This window comes from Mus caroli, chromosome 11, assembly GCF_900094665.2.
Source record: "Mus caroli chromosome 11, CAROLI_EIJ_v1.1, whole genome shotgun sequence".
In the NCBI taxonomy this organism is placed as follows: Eukaryota; Metazoa; Chordata; class Mammalia; order Rodentia; family Muridae; genus Mus; species Mus caroli.
This window is the reverse complement of record NC_034580.1, coordinates 64,369,821-64,388,816: the sequence shown is the minus strand read 5'-3', so window position 1 is coordinate 64,388,816 and position 18,996 is coordinate 64,369,821. Positions and strand designations below refer to the sequence as shown.

The window sequence follows — 18,996 nt, the reverse complement described above, 5'->3', positions numbered from 1 at the left end:
CCCGATTTCCTCCATTCTAAGGTCCAGAATCTCGGAGAAAGCATTCAGCGAACCCTCCTGAGGATCACGGTCACCGCAGTGCAGTGCACTGTACCTGGCTCTGGCGCTTCCCGATTCAGACAGTCACTACTCTTTACCCTTGAGGCCCTAAAAGCTGAAGTCAGTGACATGGATTCTGGAGCTAGAGCAACACCAGGCCAGAAATACAATCTGACCCTCCCAAGTTCTAGAGGTTATGGTGAGGAAACCCTATTTTCCTCTTTGCTGAAGGCCCAGCCTGTGCCCCGGGCCCCAGATAATCGGATTAAACAGCCTGTTCAGACTCTCAGCTTCTACCAGGAACAGCTCCAGCCTCATGGAGCCTGGCCTATCCTCCTGTGACTCAGGGCTCAGGAGTGGCCCAACTCTATCAACAACCAAGGGAAGGAAGAAACAGCAAGGTCTGAAGCACAGTCCTCTGGCCACGGAGAATTAAGGATGCAGCCATTCCCAGAATATTCCCAGAATATCATCTTCCTGACACAGAACGAGAGCCAGGGACCAATGCCGGTCAGCCCTAGAGATTTAAACAGCCCAGACTGGGGTGGGGACAAAGGCAGCATGGGAAACACAAGGCCATTTGGATTTTTTTTATTCTCTTTTTAAATACTGTACAGTGAAAAATAAATACGCCTTCTCATCCACCAGACAAGGTTATTTCCCCCCCCAACTCCCTGGGAGACCTTGTCACCCCCCTTCATACACACCCCTGGTTCTATTCCAAAACCTTCCCCATGCCTCCCACCCACAAATACCCTCACTATCCCCGTCTTCCACAGTGATGAGGCCCCAGAAACGGGGGGTACAGGATGGGAGGAGGGATAGCAGGGGAGCCCCCCTGAACTGTCAAATCTGGGTGGGTCAAGGAGCACCCCCACCAACAGGCGGAGAATGGGGGTGTTCAGAGGTCGGGGATTAGAGGATAAAGGCACATCCAGTCTGAAAGGGAAGGGGAGGCTCCCTCACCCTGGGGGTAGGGTGGACAAGAGGGAGGGGTATGACCCTGTTACACACCCCTCCACTAGCTCCTGGAGGTTGGGGGGGACCCAAGCTGCTGTGCCACCCCCCTCCCCCGTAGATAAGAGCAGCTCCAGCGCAGGTCAGTTGGACCCATGAGGGCCATGGTGGTGGGCAGCAAGCGAGATGGAGAAAGGAGGGATGTGGACTGGAGGTTTTATGAAACTCCATTCACCAAACTACCCAACTCCAAGGGGGCAGAGAGCTCCCCATTCTCTGAGGGGCCCTTGGGAAGCTTGCTGACAGAGTCACCCTACAGAGGAAACAGGAGGAAAACAAAAAGCAAGCAGCTGATGAGTACAGCAGGTGCAAGCATGCCTTCCTTCTCACTACAGACCCACGTGGAAGCCAGGTCCCTCACCCCCTGTGCTCAATCACCAGCAGCCCTGTCTTCTGTGTGTGCCGGTTCTGCTCTACCTCAGCTCAGCCTCAACTCCATCACACACAGTGTGTGCCGGTTCTGCTCTACCCTCAGCTCAGCCTCAACTCCATCACACACAGTGTGTGCCGGTTCTGCTCTACCTCAGCTCAGCCTCAACTCCATCACACACAGTGTGTGCCGGTTCTGCTCTACCTCAGCTTAGCCTCAACTCCATCACATACAGTCAATTCAAATTTCTTTGCAAAGTTTTCTGTGTCCCTGCCCCAAACAAACAAACAAACAACAACCACAAAAAAATGGGGTAGGCTGTATCTTGATTGCCTACCTTCTGTCCTGAAAGAGAATCCTCTGAGGGTTTCGTGCGTTCCAGGGGCGGCCGCTGGCGGCTCTGAGACTCTGCCCGTGAGATATAGTCAGCCACAGTCACTAGTAGGAAAGACACAGGATCAAGACTTTCAGGAACTTCGGGATTTCATGGTTCCCAATGAATCCAACCCGGTTTTCCCAGCGAATGAGACATTTCATCTTAGTTCCAGAAAGGCTCCAATTCTGTATGTCAGCTGACCTGGTTGGCGGTCTCCGCTGATGGACCCATCAGTCCGGTTACCACGATTACGGCGGCGGCGGCTGCGATTTCGTCTCTGGGGTCTTGATTCATCTTCTGTGGAGTAAAGAAGAGTCACACACCCACCCTCTCATACTTCATTCTTAATCTCACCTCTAAGAATCCTCCAGGCTAGCCCCTCACCCAGGCCATTCTCTGTCATGTTAGGACCATCAGATTCCAGGCCTCCGTCCATGACAGTCCTGTCTTCATCAGTACGGCGGCGGCGGGAACGGCGACGACGGGCACTTGCTGGAGGAGGTTCACCAGGCTCTGAATCAACTGGAGGCTCTGGTTCAGATGTGTCCAAGAGGCTGTAAGGATTGCTGTCTGGATCCTTTAGCACTAGTGAAACAAAGGAAGAGGCTGGGGAGTCAGGTGGCCACTATCTTCTCCTTCAGGTCACCATCCATGACCCCAGCTCTGATACCTGAGCTAATAGATGAGGAGTTATATCTTGAGGTAGGCCGGGGAACAGGTGGGGGTCCCCTTCCCCGGCCCCCAATTGGCCGCCTCCTGCTTTCTTCTCCACGGCTTGGGGGATCTCTGTCACCAGGTCCTGCTCGATTAGACTCCTCTCTCTTTTCTGACTCTGTTTCTGAAGCTGTGGAGGGGTCTGAGCTGGGGCCTGAAGAACACAGAAGGTTTATTCAGAGACACCAGTGCTTGTCCTAGGAGTTCAACCACCACATCCAAATTAGAATTCCTCTTCCTACCACTCACAGGACCCAGGTCAGTCACTGCTTTCCTAAGTTTCCACCCACTTCCTTCACTGCCCACACAGCCGTCTCACCATAGGTAGGACCACCAGTCCTCCGGCCGCGGCCCCGGCCCCCATAGCTGCCCCCATAGGTCCTGGTCGTGTGCAGGGAAGAGGAGGAGCTTTCATCTGTGGCATAGCCCGCCTTGTCACTGCCACCACCACTGCCACCCCGTCCACTCCCAGGAGGGCGAAAGCCCAGCCCAATCTGCCGAAGCTGTTCATCAATCTGCAGTCTCTCCAGGCGAAGCTGTTCAACCTCCTGGTTGGAAAGATGGAAGAAACGCAGGAGAATTAAGAGAGTAGTCAGTCCCCTTCTGCCAAGCATCTCTACCCATGTCATGTGGTCCTGTGCTGCTAAGCTTTTGAGACTTAGGCTTAGGAAGACAAAGGCTTAAAAACAACATTTTGGGATACAGTCTCAGAGCCAAAATACCCACCAATGGTCCTGTTCTACAAACAGACAAACCAGGCACAATAGTCCCAAAGATTACGTACTAGAAGTCCACACCCTCCTTGCCACCCCCTGTCTGTCCCTGTCCCAGGCTTCTGATATGGGTACCTGCAGGTAGGAGAGGTGATACTCTAGCAGTGCTTGGGCATTGCTGATATTCTCTCGGGTGCCAACAAATATGAAGGGAACCATTCCCTGGAGAAAAGACCAACAGGAAAATTAGAAGTCAGGTGTGATGGCACACATGATCTTAGCACCGAGGAGACAGAGGCAGGAACAGCACAACTCAAAGCCATCCTCAGCTACTCAGCAAAGCTCAAGCACGACCTAAGCCACGGAGATTCTGCCTCAAAACCACCACCCTCCCCATTCCCACAAAAAAAAGCCAGGCATGGCTGCACACACTTTTAGTCCCAACACTGAGAAGGGCAGAGGCAGGCACATCTCTGTGAATTGAATTTAAGGCTAGCCTGATTCACAAGGTAAGTTCCAGGCAAGTCAGGGTTATAGAGTGAGCTCCTGTTCAAAAAAAAGGAAGAAAATAAAAAAGAAAAAGACTGCCGGGCATGGTGGCACAAGCCTTTAATTCCAGCACTCCGGAGGCAAAGGCAGGCGGATTTCTGAGTTCGAGGCCAGTCTGGTCTACAAAGTGAGTTCCAGAATGTCCAGGGCTACACAGAGAAACCCTGTCTCAAAAAACAAAAAAACAAACAAACAAACAAACAAAAAAACAAAAAGAAAAAGACTGAAATGTTAAGCCCACCTCTCAGACTGACAGTATCATAGTATAATAGGGCAAACAAAAGGTTCTGTGTTCTGCCCTCCAGAAGTCACCAGCCCCCAGAAAACAGTACCTCCTCCCTGGGGTTCTTCTTGTCGTTATCTCCTTCCACACGAACCCTCACCACACCAGACTTATCCACAATCTCCTGAATCACTTTCCCGTTCTTTCCAATCACTTTGCCTAAATGGATAAAGAAGGAATTAGGCTTTTAATTTTTGTTATCATTAAGGAAATAAAATTAAAACTCTTCTATAGACTTCTCTACATATACTGCACGTAATTCATTCTCTTGCTTCTAGGAATCTCAAACTTTCCATGGGACAAACATGATACAATCCCTATAAGGTTTATTATCGTCTCCTTCCTTATTTGCATGTCAGACTATTTATTCCGTCCGTATGTGCAGGCATCAATCCTAGTTACATGGACAAAATTGTTTTCAAAACTCTGCCACCTGGGCCCTAACTTTATCCCTTTTACACACACACTCAAACTCACCAACCAGGTTCCTGGGCACTTGTACAGAGTCCTCGGAAAATTCAAGGAAGCTTCGAGCCTGTCTGCATGCCTCTGGCGTCTATAGAAAAAGTAAACTAAAACAGAATCCAGATCTCCCTGCCATTCTGACTTTGGAGAAATAAGCTGTCACCAAAGTCAGGCTGGAAGGTCACCATAACTTCAGATTTGCTTTCCACCTTAGCCTCAATCCCCTCTGTCACCCAAAGGACCCCAATAGTCCAATCTTTGCTGACCTCCCCATAGATTCGGAAAGTGCAGGTCTCTTCACCCAGCTCAATGGCAGTCACTCCTGGCACTTTCCGAGCCTGCTGGATGTTGGCACCGTGAGTTCCGATTGCCAGACCCATCAGGTCCTCTCGCACTGTAAACTCCTCTTGGAAGGCTGCTGCCAACTGCTTACTTGTCTGAAAGAAAAAAAAAAAAAAAGGCACTGTGAGATCCTGGTGGTGAAATCTCAGAATACATGTCCCGGATGCTTAATCGTTTAAATGTGTGAAGAAAACTCATGAAAGAAAACCAGAACCACCTGCAGTCTGCCTAGCCACTGAGACTTCCATGGAAACCTCAGGCACCTTTAAATGCCAGGGCTTGTGAGCAGTGAGGACTGTAATGAGGGCAGTTTGAACTAGAAGCCACCAAAGTTCTAGATTTGGCTCCAACACTAACTGGTTGACTGATCCTTACCAAGACACACACTGCCTCTGATCTATCCTCTGACAAGTCCTTACAGCTGACCTGCTTAATCTCAAATTAGTAAAAATGGTATTCCTCTTTTGAGCCCTTCCCACGCTCAGGAGTTCTCTTTTTATTAAAAAATCCATGTTTATTCTGCTTAAAAAAAAAAAAAAAAGACGAGCAGGAGGATTAGACAAAGCTGACAGAAAGTAGTTATGTACATGCATGTTGTTCTGCATGAGTGAATGTACACCATATTCAAGAGCTACATGCTCCAGGCTCAACAGAGGGACACTTGCTTTGTAAGCAACAGACCCTGTGCTCCATCCTGTGTCCAGAGGGGGGAAAAACAACTTGTGGGCTGGGAGAGTAGTTCAGCAAGTAGAGTGCTTGCTCAGCACGCAGGAAGCTCTGGGTTAGACCTTCGGCCATACAAAAAAGATTTGGCGGCCACACCTGCAATCCCAGCACCAGAAAGATGGAGGGAAGCAAAAGGATCAAAAACTAAATGTCACTTGGCTACATAAAAAGTTTGGGGGGCTGGTGAGATGGCTCAGTGGTTAAGAGCACCGACTACTCTTCCAAAGGTCCTGAGTTCAAATCCCAGCAACCACATTGTGGCTCACAACCATCTGTAACGCAATCTGATGCTCTTTTCTGGAGTGTCTGAAGACAGCTACAGTACACTTACATATAATAAATAAATAAATATTTTTTAAAAAAAAGTTTGAAGTTTGGGCTGGAGAGATGGCTCAGCAGTTAAGAGCACTAACTATTCTTCCAGAGGTCCTGAGTTCAATTCCCAGCAACGACATGGTGGCTCACAGCCATCTGTAATACCATCTGATGCCCTCTTCTGGCATGAGGTGTGTATATGCAAATAGAACACTTATATATAAAATAAATAAATAAAAAAATTAGCCGAGCGTGGTGGCACACGCCTTTAATCCCAGCACTCAGGAGGCAGAGGCAGGCGGATTTCTGAGTTCAAGGCCAGTTTGGTCTACAGAGTGAGTTCCAAGACAGCCAGGGCTATACAGAGAAACCCTGTCTCGAAAAACCCAAAAATAAATAAAGAAAGAAAAAGGAGTTGGAGATCTGAAGACCACACTGACATCAAACATGCAGATCCAATGTGGAGTTTGCCTAGCTTATTTCCTGCCTTGCTTTGGAGATTACAGTTAAGTGATTGAATGAATTTTAGAAGAAACTTTGAACACTGTTGAGACTAAATGTATGTTTTATTATGCTATGTGTAGGTATGTTTCCCCCAAAGACTCATGTGTTTATGGGGCCAGGGAGTGGAATGTGATGGTTTGTATATGCTTGGTCCAAGGAGTGGCACTATTAGAAGTATATCCTTGGTTGGAAGAAGTCTTTCAAACTCTCTTTCTAGCTGTCTAGAAAAAGCCAGTCTTCTGATGAAGATGTAGAACTCTCAGCTCCTCCTGCACCACGGTACCTGCCTGGATGCCACCATGTTCCAGCCTTGATGATAATGGCCTAACCTTTGAACCTATGAGCCAGCCCCAGTTAAATGTCCTTATAAGAGTTGCCTTGGTCATGGTGTCTGCTCACAGCAGTAAAACCCTACGAATTCCAGGCCAGAAGACCAGTGAAGCCCTGTTCAAAACAACACTGCTGGGTAATGGTGGTGCATGCCATCAATCGCAGCACTCCAGGGTCAGAGATATTTGGATTTCCTGTTGAGTTCTAGGACAGCCAAGGGTATACAGAGATCCCTGTCTCAAAAAACTAAAAACAAACAAAACGAAACCAAACCTTTCAAATCCATACCAAACCACAATAGAATACTGTCCTCTGAAGATGATAAAATAAATTAGCCACACAAGACTAATGACCTAGTAGCCTTTTTCTATGTGTTTCAGACACAAAAGAAAACAAGAAAGGAAAGGCCGTTGTTATTCAGGGTGAGAAACAGCAGTCAGAACTTACCTCTAGGTGCTTAGTAGCTTCTTCATTGCGGGACATGAGCAGCAATTTGGTGCGAAGGCTTCGGAAATGCATATCACCCAACAAAGATGCCCTCTTCACAGGGGCTTCTGTGGTTGACTGGGGAATGATGAACAAGAAGTATAAAAGCAAAATATATGGGCAGAGACAAGTGGCTCAGAGGTTAAGAGAACTGACTGCTCTGACAGAGGAGCTAGGTTCAATTCCCAGAATCTACATGGCAGGTCACACTTGTCTGCAATTCCAGTTCCAGGAGATCTGACACCCTCACAGAGATGCACATGCAGGCAAACCAGCAATACACATAAAGTAAAAATAACTTTTTAAAAAAAGCAAAATACACACCATGGAAGCATTAGAGACTTGGCAGTAGAATGCCAGTCCCTGAAAAAGGGCAGGTATAAAGAAAGGAAGTTGGCTTTTTGTTTTGTTTTTCAAGACAGGGTTTCTCTGTGTAGCTGTGGCTGTCCTGGAACTCACTCTGTAGACCAGGCTGGCCTTGAACTCACAGAGATCCGCCTGCCTCTGCCTGCTTCCTGAGTGTTGGGATTAAAGGCGTGCACCATCACCACCTGGCAAGAAATGAAGTTTAAAATAAGGTGGTAGCATGGGCTGGCTCAGTGGTTAAGAGCACTGACTGCTCTTCCAGAGGTCCTGAGTTCAATTCCCAGCAACCACATGGTGGCTCATAACCATCTATGAGATCTAGTGACCTCTTTGGACCTGTGGGGTACATGCAGGCAGAATGCCGTATACATTTTTAAAAGGAAAGAAAGAAAGAAAGAAAGAAAGAAAGAAAGAAAGAAAGAAAGAAAGAAAGAAAGAAAGAAAGAAAAGAAAAGAAAAGGAGAGAGGGAGAGAGGGAGGGAGAAAAAGGGAGGGAGGGAGGGAGGGAGGGAGGGAGAGAGAGAGAGAGAGAGAGAGAAAGAAAGAAAGAAAGAAAGAAAGAAAGAAAGAAAGAAAGGAAGNAGAGAGAGAGAAAGAAAGAAAGAAAGAAAGAAAGAAAGAAAGAAAGAAAGAAAGGAAGGAAGGAAGGAAGGAAGGAAGGAAGGAAGGAAGGAAGGAAGGTAGGTAGGTAGGTAGGTAGGTGGGTGGTAGCACATGCCTATCTCAAAATTAGGGACGGTAAAGCAAGAAACTGTCACAGAGTCAGGGCAGCTTCTGCTTTGTGAATGCCAGGCCAGCCAAGAGGAAACAGAAAAGAAATGAGGTAGGCAGCATGAAAACTACTGTCAGTCACATAGCAACTGAATAGCTAAATACTGACAGGAGTCATATGACAATAAGGAGCAAGAAGAGAGATATACATTTGTTTCACTTTCAAATATTTATAGCAGGTAGAGGGGTAGTGGCGCACGCCTTTAATTCCAGAACTCAGGAGGCAGAGGCAGGCGGATTTCTGAGTTCGAGGACAGCCTGGTCTACAGAGTGAGTTCCAGGACAGCCAGGGCTACTACATGGACAGATCCTGTCTCGAAAAAAAACTGGGAAAAAAAACTTATTTATGTACATCTCTCTGTGTGTGAACATGTTATATGAACATAGGTGCAAAGACCAAAAGAGGGTGTCAGGTGCCCTGGAACTGAAGTTAGAGGTGGTTGTGAGATACATGGAGAAGGGAGAGACAGGAACCCCCCAAAGCTGGCTGGCTAGCCAAAGTTGGCTAGCTCTGGGTTAGGTGAAGATAAGCTGCCTTGTAAATGTATCATGATTAAGAGATATCAGATACCAACACTTAAGGGTTTCCAACCCAGACGTGCACTTATATACATGCAAATATATACACACAGAGATCCAAATATATCCAAGGGCTGGGGTACAACAGCTAAATGGCAAGGCACTTGTCTAGAGCACATAGGTGTGTGAAAATCATGGTTTAATTTCTAGCATAGGAAAAAAAGAAGAGAAGGAATAAAGTCATACATAAGGACAATTAAGGAAAGGCAAGGCTGCCTGGTCCAGAAGTGTCAGAAGGAATAAGTAAGCATGAACATAGTCGAGCATGAGCAAAAGCCATAGATAGACTTTTCCAAAAGTTTAAGAAGTAAAAAAGGAAAAACTATTGAGCAGGCTTGTTAAATTCAAGCATGAAACTCACCAGAATAAAAAGCTCACTGTTTGTGATGTTGAGAAAGATGCAGTTGGCTCCCAGTGCTTTCTTGAACTCCTTATGGACATTTTCATTGGAGCAGCTGCAGAAAAAAGTAACATGCTCAGGAAAAGGGGCACAAGTGGGGAGGAGAAAACAGGAGAGGTAGAACCCCTGCTAAAAAAACAGGGCTTAAGAAAATCATTTTGTAAAATAATGACAGCAAGGCACAGTGGCACACGGTTTTAGTCCCAGCACTTGAAGGCACAGGCAAGAGGAGCTCTGTGACTGCAAGGCCAGTTTGGTTTACAGTTTTAGGCCAACCATAGCTGTGTAGTGAGGCCATATTAAAACCAACAAAACACAGACAGACAGACAGGAAAAGAGAGAGTCAACATGAAAAATGGGAGGGCTATGGGCATAGCATGTAAAAAGGTCCTCACAGGGCCAGGGGATGAACAGAGCAGAGTCAAGAGTGGAAGACTTGGGAGAAACGAGGACAGAGCTGGCACTGTGGAGAGCCTCTAATCCCCAGCCTCTCCAACACTTACGCCTCTCTGAGATCCTCAGGCACAGCCATGGTAACCTTGAAGAAGCTGCCTTTGGTTGCAAGGGGATTGGGATTGACTGGCCGAAGTCGTTCCAGAGTGACAATCTCATTGTAGGTAGCATCACAGGCAGCATACTCAATGACATAGAACTGGCAGAAAAGAAAAAGAATGTATGTATATGACCTTTTCATGAACAAAAGAACAGTTTCAAGAATTCCCCAAAGGGGGCTGGTGAGATGGCTCAGTGGGTAAGAGCACCCGACTGCTCCTCCGAAGGTCCCGAGTTCAAATCCCAGCAACCACATGGTGGCTCACAACCATCCTTAATGAGATCTGACTCCCTCTTCTGGACTGTCTGAAGACAGCTACAGTGTACTTACATATAATAAAGAAATAAATCTTTAAAAAAAAAAAAAAGAATTCCCCAAAGGGCTTCAGTCACTCACATCTCCCTTCATCATCCGCACCCGGGCCAGCCACCAACCACAAGGTTCCTGTTCATTGGCTCTCGAATAGACCTGAAAGAGTTAGAAATAAAGAGAAATGGCATTGAACACTATCCAAAAATATCAAGAATTGGAGAAAGCATCCAAATACTCAAGCATTCGTAAACCCACAAGAGGAAACAAGAAGATACCAACTAAAGTATGGGGTCCCTGAGTTTTATTTATTTCACTTTTTTTGCTCAGTGGGCAAGAGTTCTCCAAGCCCAACGACCTGAGTTCAAGTCCCAGAGCTCACAGGTCATGACCACCACTCCTGAGCTGTGGAACACTCATGCCCCTCACACACACACACACACACACACACACACAACTTCACACTAAGTAAAAAAGATAAAGAAATGGAGGTCTGGAGCTAGAGAGAGGGCTCAGAGGTTAAGAGAACTGACTGCTCTTCCATAGGTCCTGAGTTCAGTTCCCAGCAACCACATGGTGGCTCACAACCATCTGAAATGGGATCTGATGTTTTCTTCTAGTGTGTCTGATGACAGTGACACTGTACTCACATACATAAATAAATCTTAAAAGAGAGAAAGAGAGAGATGGAAGTCTCACTATATTGACTAGAACAATCAAAAACTCTTGGGCTTAAGTGAGTCTCCTCCCTCAGCCTCCAAGTACTGAAACTGGGGTTGCAGGATATATTTCAGTGATTGAATGTTTGCCTCACATGCCCAAGGCCTGGGTTTCAATCCCCAGGAATCAAACTCCCCACCCCTTGTACATGCACGTGCATATATATTGGAACTGTAGGAGCTAGGCTTTATGACAAATGAAGAAGCAGATCCTTGTAAGCTGGTGCCCCCAGGCCACAGCCACGATAGAAAGGCACTGCTACACTACTTCACTGACTACATGGCGAGATACGGTGGCTCAGAAAAGGAGAGAACATAATCAGTAAGTAAAAAACCAAGATTCCTAATAAAGCAAAACATTGGAAAGGTGGACCTCACAGTCCTTACCTCTACTTCATCTCCTTCTGTGATTTCCTTATTGTAGTCAGCTGGAGGTGGTAGTCGGACATCCCCAAAGGGAATCTGTCTCTCACTCTGCCAGCTATAAGACAAACAGTGACATGAAAGCTATTCAGATTGATGTTATTGTCCACCTCTTCACAAGGGGGTTGCTCCCTTAGTTAGACCACTTTTTTTTTTCCCATTTTTTTTCCTGGTTTATTTCAAAACAGGGTTTCTCTGTGTAGCCCTGGCTGTCCTGGAACTCACTCTGTAGACCAGGCTGGCCTCGAACTCAAAAATCTGCCTGCCTCTGCCTCCCAATTGCTGGGATTAAAGGCATGCGCCACCTCTGCCCTGCTTCTTTTTTTTTTTTTTAATTAGATATTTTCTTTCTTTACATTTGATGTTATCTCCTTTCCTAGTTTCCCCTCCAAAAATCCCCTATTCCCTCCCCCTCAGCTAGACCACTTTTATTTTTCCTGGTAAAGAGTCAAAACACCAAGCCGGGCACGGTGGCACACGCCTTTAATCCCAGCACTCGGGAGGCAGGCAGATTTCTGAGTTCGAGACCAGCCTGGTCTACAAAGTGAGTTCCAGGACATACAGGGCTACACAGAGAAACCCTGTCTCGGGAAAAAAGTCAAAACACCAGATCCTGTTCCATAGTGGTCTTTTATCCCTTGCTACCAACTATCAAGTGACCAAAACTTGCACCAAGCTATCTGCTCTTCCTTTCTTAGAATTTCCATCTAAACCCTCAGCTCTCTGCCACCTATTACTGGCCTCACAGACCTGAGCAGTCCCTCCTCTCACCCTCCTTTAGGGCATAGTGATATTGAGCTTGTCTATTCCCAAGGTCTTACTTGTTCTCAAAGAAGATAGTGACAGAGTCTTCATGGACATCCTTTACAAAGCCCTAGGGAGAAAATGTAAAAACCATAAATGAAAATACATTTTACCACCACCTTAGCCATCAGGTAAGAAATATCAGAAACCTTTAAAATTAAGAGTTTGAGCTGGAGATGTGAGCAGACTAAACATCGCCAGAAAGACTGTGATGGGAAAGAATATATAGAATGAGAAAAGAAATAATACTAACAGAATCTAGAAAGAATGTGGACGAGGCACAAAGTAAAACCTGCCCAGGAACAGCCCAGAAGCTGCTCATCTACTCAGGGCCTGTACCCTCCCTACCTGCCTGCTCCCGGAGAGCTAAGCAGCTGCCAGAGTTCAATTAAATCACTAGCAACTTTCAGCAAGGCCAAGAATATCCCATAAGACAGTGAACGACTGCACTAGAACATCTAGAAGATATCAGAACTGCCAAGAGGGAGAAGGGTCTGATCCCCAGAGACCTGAGTACTTAGAGAATAGAACACACTGGAGTGGAGAAGTTCAAAATAAACAGCAGTTTATAAAAGGAAAAAAAAAAAAACCCTACAATTTAAAAGATGTCATAGTTCTGAATGGACAGAAATAACTACGGAATCTAAAAATAAAATATGCAAAGCCACCAATCTTGAGATCATGACAATAGGAATCATTAAATATCTATTTTATTTTCTCTTTCCTAAGGAGGTCTAAACTGTACATTCAACCTACAGTCTCAGTTGTTCTTTCTTGTTTTGTTTTCCCAACAGTTTTTCGAGACAGGGTTTCTCTGTATAGCCCTGGCTGTCCTGGAACTTACTCCGTAGACCAGGCTGGCCTCGAACTCAGAAATCTGCCTGCCTCTGCTTCCTGAGCGCTGGGATTAAAGGTGTGCACCACCACGCCCGGCTGTTCTTTCTTGTTTTGATAAAGTCTAATTCATTACTATTATTACTACTACTATTACTATTATTTTACAAAGTATGCTCTCGTTTCATGGCTAAGAAACTTCTGGAATTCAAAGCCACACACTTTCTCCTATGTCTTCTGGAAATTTTGTTAGTCGTTTTTTAATATTTATTTATTCATTCACATTCATTTGTGCAGTGATGTTTTGTCCACATGTATGTGGTTGAGGGTGTTAGATCTTGGAGATACAGATAATTGTGAGCTGTCATGTGGGTACTGGAAATTGAACCTGGGTCCTCTGGAAGGGCAGTCGATGCTGAGCCATCTCTTCAGCCTCATTCTCTGTTTTAAACTACACATTGTGGGGGCTGGTGAGATGGCTCAGCAGTTAAGAGCACTGACTGCTCTTCCGAAGGTCCTGAGTTCAAATCCCAACAACCACATGGTGACTCACAACCATCTGTAACTAGATCTATGTGTACCTACATATAATAAATAAATCTTTAAAAAAGAAAAAAACCCAACTACACATTGTATACGTGTTATGTGTGTGTGAACTCATGCATGCTTTCCCCACAACGTGTGTGGATGTCAGAGGACAACCTATCGAAGTAGGCTCTCTTCCACCATGTGGGTCTTGGGATCAAACTCAGGTCTACGGGATTGGTAGCAGATACCTTTTTACCCATTGAGCCATCTCCCTGTCCCAAGATTTTTATTTTACATTTAGGTATGTTACAGATTTTCTTTTAGAGACAGAAACTCACATGAAGCAGAGCCTTTCTGATTTTCCTGTTTCTATCATCCGAGCATTGTTGTGATTACAGATATACACCACCACACCCTGTTTATTTGGTGCTGACAGTGTTTTATGCATGCTTTATCATCTGTACTACACTCTTAGTCCCAAAGTTGCTTTTGATTAGTAAACATTAGTTTGTACTTGCGTTTTTTTGATAAAAGTGGAAACAGTTTAGAGAGCTGTTAGTCCCAGGAGCTGAGAAATAAGAGCAGGTGAATCTTTTTAAATTCACAACCAGCCTGGTCTATATCACAAGTTCAAGCTACCCGGAAATATATAGAGACAGTGTCTCATAGATGGATGGACAGATACAAAGAAATAATAAGCTGCCAGATAGACAGAGATAGATAAGAAGGAAGGAAAAAAGGAAGGAAGGAAGGAAGGAAGGAACAAATAATAGTTGCCAGGTGGTGGGGGTCTTTAATCCCAACACGCAGAGGCAGGCAGATCTCTAACCAAGCCAGCATGGTCTACAGAGTGAGTTCCAGGACTGCCAGGGCTACAGAGAAACCCCATTCTGAAAACAAAACAAAACAAAACAAAAAAAAAAACACTAGATAGATTAGATTAGATAATGGGGGGGTTGGCTAGAATAGTGTGATGTGTGCCTAGCAAGTATAAAGCCCTGATTTTAATCCTCAACATCAAAAGCAGTAAGAAAGCCAGATGCTTCAAAAAAGGCTAACAATATTCAAGGACCAGCCCTAAACACAGTAACTAGGATAGTGGCAGAGCTTAGGAGAAAATGTACAATAATGTTCTAGAGAATACAGAGTTCCCACCTCACAGGCCTGGTCAGTCACCACTTACAAGACTATTCTTTCCTATAATGAGAAAATCTAAACCTGAATTTTGCTTCAGATACAATCTGCTTTGGCTGTTTGGTGGGAGCCTGGGCAGAAGGGTCTATGAATTGGAGGTCAGCTTAAGCTACATGCTAAGTTACAGAGTAGCCTGAGCTATCAAAGTATAGAAATCCTATCTCTATATGGGGAGAAATGTTTTTAAAGATGAAGGGAGGAAGGGAAAGGGAAAGGAAGAAAAAGGAAGAGATTGGAGGGCTACCTGGCTGAGGATATACTTCAGTGGAAGGCTAAGATGAGACCTCAAGTTCAAAGTTAGCCTTATCAACAAAGCAAGGCTATACAATAAGACCCACAGGTTGGTGGTGGCCTAAACCTTCCAAGGCCAGCCTAGTCTACAGAGTGAGTTCCAGGGAATCCTGTCCCCCAAAAAAACAAAAGACAGAGGCAGGTGGATTTCTGAGTTTGAGGCTAGCCTGGTCTACAGAGTGAGTTCCAGGACAGCCAGGGCTACACAGAAAAACCTTGTCTCAAAAAACAAACAAACAAAAACAAAACAAAACACATTATGAATCTGGGGTTGATGGTTGCACCTGTAATCCCAGGTCTTGGAAAAGGAAGCCACCGTAAAACCAGGAGTCCAAGGTCATCCCCAGTTAAAAGCCCAAGCCACCTGAAACCACCTTAACAAAACACATCACATCCTGACAGAAAAGCCAAGTTTGATAGGATAATTCTAAAATAACTTAGACCTCAGATCTGATATCTATTGGCTCTAGAAAAATCACAGTTTTGTGAGAGGAGAAAAGGATCTCCCCAAACGTAAAAGATCTAAAAAGTTAGTATCCCTTACTCACACCAAAGTTTGCTGAGTCATAAATATTAATCAGCAAGGTTTGAATAGGTAAGTATCTACATTACACTGAGTTTTAAGAAGATTAGTCTAATATTAGGCAATGTCTTTAACTCAGTCATGGAGCAGAAAGTGCTGAAATGGCCAGAATACAAAATCTACACTCAATATTTGGCTTTTATTAACTCTATACTATCAAAGAATCCTGTCCCTGCTTCCCTCAAATCTATCACTGCTATGGCCCACAGAATAAAAGGACAAAAGTCAAGAGAGACTTTGGTTGGGTACCCATATGTGTAACAGAAAACATGTCCCAGCCCAACCGTTTCATACAGGTAATTGGAATTGAGCACTAATCTGTCCCAGCTGTGCATGGCTCCTGAGCTTCCTTAAACCGAATGAAAATATCTTATCTTGATCTCATACTCAATTTAAAAATCGCTTTTCAAACTAAGAGTGGTTGTGGATGCTTTTAATCCCAGCATTCAACAAAGGCAGACCTATCCCAAAGAGTTTGAGTTCAGGGCAGCCAAGGCTACATAGAGAAGAGAAATCCTGTCCCAGAAATCAAACAAGTGTGTGGGGGGGGAATATATACATACATACATACACCCACACACACATACACACAGCTTTTCTTGGAATTTTTAACATTTTGGTGTTAGAAGGATACAGATCAAGGCTAACATATCATGGAAAAGAGATCATCTTATAATAAAGAGTACTTTTTCGGTTTGTTTGGGTTGTTTTTTTAGACTGGATTCCATTCCCCACACTGGTTTTGAACTTCAACAATCCTACTTTAGCCTTCTAAGTACTAGGATTAGATTATGCACCACCATACCCAGCCTGAGGAGACTGTTTTAACAAAGGTAATACAAATGTGGGTGAAATAGATATTAAGACATTAATGTGTCCTATCAGAACCCAAAAGGAATTAAAGACTTTTGCTACAGAAAACAGAAATGTTAGAGACACTATTCTGGTCAGAAGAAAATGTACCAAGAGTTAGGAAAGTGACAGAATCAGCTAGGAGCCTTCTTCAGCTACACACAGAATAGACAGGTAGACATCAATGAGGATACACAGGAATACAGAAATACCAAGCTAAAAAGACCAAGACTTAGTTGAGAAGCTACATTAAAGCCAATAGGTATGTGCACCCATAGGCACTGGGTAAAGAACTTGACCAGAAAAGGGACAAAATGGCATGGCCGTTATAATGGGTAACTAACATCAGTAGAAGTGGGGTTAGGAACCATCTACAGGGGCAGGGCAAACCTAAGTCCTTTTTCAGCTACAAAAAATTTATAATTTCATAGTAGAGTCAGAGAAAGTGATTTCCAAGGGCATAAGAAAGTAGAAGTTCTACTACGGTAGGGAGACAGACAACCTGAGGAAACCTGAAGAAAAAGGGGATCTTCTCACCTATCTAATGCTATGGAAATTCCTCTTTCTCTCCAGGATGAAGAGTAAGAGAGGGACCAAACCTGTCCGGGACAATTCCACTCATAAAAGTCAAAAGATGTTCAGAACCCCACTGATCAGAAGAAGAAAATATCTGGGCCGTGGGAAGAGTCAGTCTGAACCTAAATTAGGGGGTTGGGGGATCCAGAATGGACTCAGGACAGATACAGAAGATGGGGTGGGAGATGGATAGAAAGAAGGAAAAAACAAAAGTTCTGGTCTGGCATGGTGGCTCAACCAGTAACGCCAGAGCTGTAATCCTAGGCTGAGGAAGAGTTCAAGTGCAGCCAGGGAGGGGATCTTGTCCCAACCACACCCCTTAAAAAAGTTCACAGAAATCAAATCTTAGGCAAAGAAAAAGCTGAAAAGAAGCAATTCTGAAAGATACTTCTTTTCTTTCCAGAAGGACTGTCAACAAGCGGAAATCTGTTAGAATAAGAACTAGAGCTTGTTGAGATGGCCTTTGAGAGACAGTGAAGCTTAAACTTACCAAGAAGATAGAGGAATGACCTAAATATATCTAGAGTCAAAGAGATAAGCGTGAATCCATCCCTGACAGCTGATTTTGGAATATAGGTGTGGTGGGTGACAGACTTGTCCAACAAATCCACTTTATGACTGGCTGATAAAAACCTGAGGCCAAAGATAGATGCTAATGCTAAATAACACAGATGGGTTTTGACCAGTTCTTGTCAGCCTGGGAACAGGAATGTAAGACCGAAGTTGAGCAAATGGTCTACAGCCAGTAGGCAGGCAGAAGGCTCCCTGAAGACCGAAGACCTAATGTGGGACAGTGGACCTTCCCAAGGGGGTCATGTAGGAAAAGAAAGCGAATTCTCCATGTGCTTGGGCTGCAGGGGTGATGTGATTAAAAGCTGAAGTATCTCCTACACTTAAAAAAAAAAAAAGAAAAGAAAAGAAAAGTCGATTAGAAGCCAGGAAAAGAGCTTTCTCCAGAGGGACCGGGGGCTCCCATCCCCGCACAGGAATGACCTGATGGCCATGTTTTCAGCTGATAAAAGCAGGTGTAACAGTGAGCTCAAAAATAAAAGCACGAGGGTTAACTCCCACGATCGCCACGGGAGGGTTTCGAGTGGGAACGTGGGTCGAAGGTTCTAAGGGTCAAGACCAAGCTCCAGAAACTCGATCCCGCTCCACTCTTCCCTGCCTCGGCTGGGGGAGGGGGCTAAGGAGGGTGGCCCGGGTCGACGCGCCGTCTCACCTTGTAGAAGGCCCCGTTGGAGCCCCGCACCTCGACGGGCAGTCCCGGCTCCACATCCCCCCCAGAGGCCAGGCCGCCCATGGCGCCGCCACCACCTCCGACTGGCCCGGCAGCAGCTGAAACAGAGCCCTGAGTGCGGGCCGGGCCGGGCCCCCGGCGTCTCCCTGGAGGAGGAGCAGGAGGGGGAGCCGCGGGGGGCGGGAGCCGGGCCGGCCCCACGGCGGCCCTGCTACAGCCGACGAGCAGGGGGCCGGGGCCGGGCCGCTCCCCGTCCGCCGCCGCCGCCGCTGCCTTGGTCTCCGCCACCGTGAGGGAAACGGCCGCCGCCGCCGCCGCCGCCTTCGTCACCTCAGCTTCCGCCCGCCGGCGCCCCCGCTGCTGCCTCGGTCCCGGGACCCGCTGCTGCCGCTGCCGCTCCACGGCCTCCACCTCCCCCTGCTGCCGCCGCCTACTGCGCAGGCGCACAGGGCACCCGCCCGCCGCGCGAGGAGCCGGAGGGCCAAGGCGCAGGCGTCTAGGCTGGCGACCCAGCTCCCGCTCGCCAGCGCGTCAGGGCTTCCACATTCTCTTGCACTCTCTCACGCCCCCTCCTGGTCGCCTCTCTGCGCTTGCGCAGAACGAGACGAACGCTCTCGGTACCACTCCAACCTTCCACTGTCCCTGTCCCTTCCTTTCCCCGCCCCACAACACTGGAAGCAAACCAATCAAAGGGAGAGAGGGACCGCGGTCGCTCCATCGGATTGGACTTCCGCCTCCACAAAGT

At 46.2% G+C, this 18,996-nt stretch overlaps 1 protein-coding gene across 1 annotated transcript; it reads right to left on the bottom strand.

Moving 5' to 3' along the window:
• Positions 1-614: 614 nt before the first annotated feature.
• Fxr2 (FMR1 autosomal homolog 2) lies at positions 615-18,684 on the bottom strand. Its single transcript, XM_021176554.2, has 17 exons — positions 18,234-18,684; positions 12,171-12,223; positions 11,314-11,407; positions 10,295-10,366; positions 9,849-9,997; positions 9,307-9,400; positions 7,191-7,307; positions 4,793-4,963; positions 4,539-4,617; positions 4,111-4,220; positions 3,365-3,451; positions 2,836-3,064; positions 2,473-2,670; positions 2,187-2,387; positions 2,004-2,099; positions 1,764-1,864; positions 615-1,309 (listed from the first exon to the last, which is right to left on the bottom strand). Exons 1-17 carry the CDS (start codon positions 18,312-18,314, stop codon positions 1,214-1,216), a joined length of 2,028 nt encoding a protein of 675 aa, XP_021032213.1. The 5' UTR covers positions 18,315-18,684; the 3' UTR covers positions 615-1,213.
• Positions 18,685-18,996: the final 312 nt, after the last annotated feature.

Coding starts and splice junctions, on each gene's coding strand:
- Fxr2 (XM_021176554.2), bottom strand. CDS start 18,314: ATGGGCGGCCTGGCCTCTGGGGGGGATGTGGAGCCGGGACTGCCCGTC. Junction 3,065..3,364: donor ATCACCTCTCCTACCTGCAG/GTACCCATATCA, acceptor CTTTCCAACCAG/GAGGTTGAACAGCTTCGCCT. Junction 2,671..2,835: donor GACTGGTGGTCCTACCTATG/GTGAGACGGCTG, acceptor TGTGTTCTTCAG/GCCCCAGCTCAGACCCCTCC.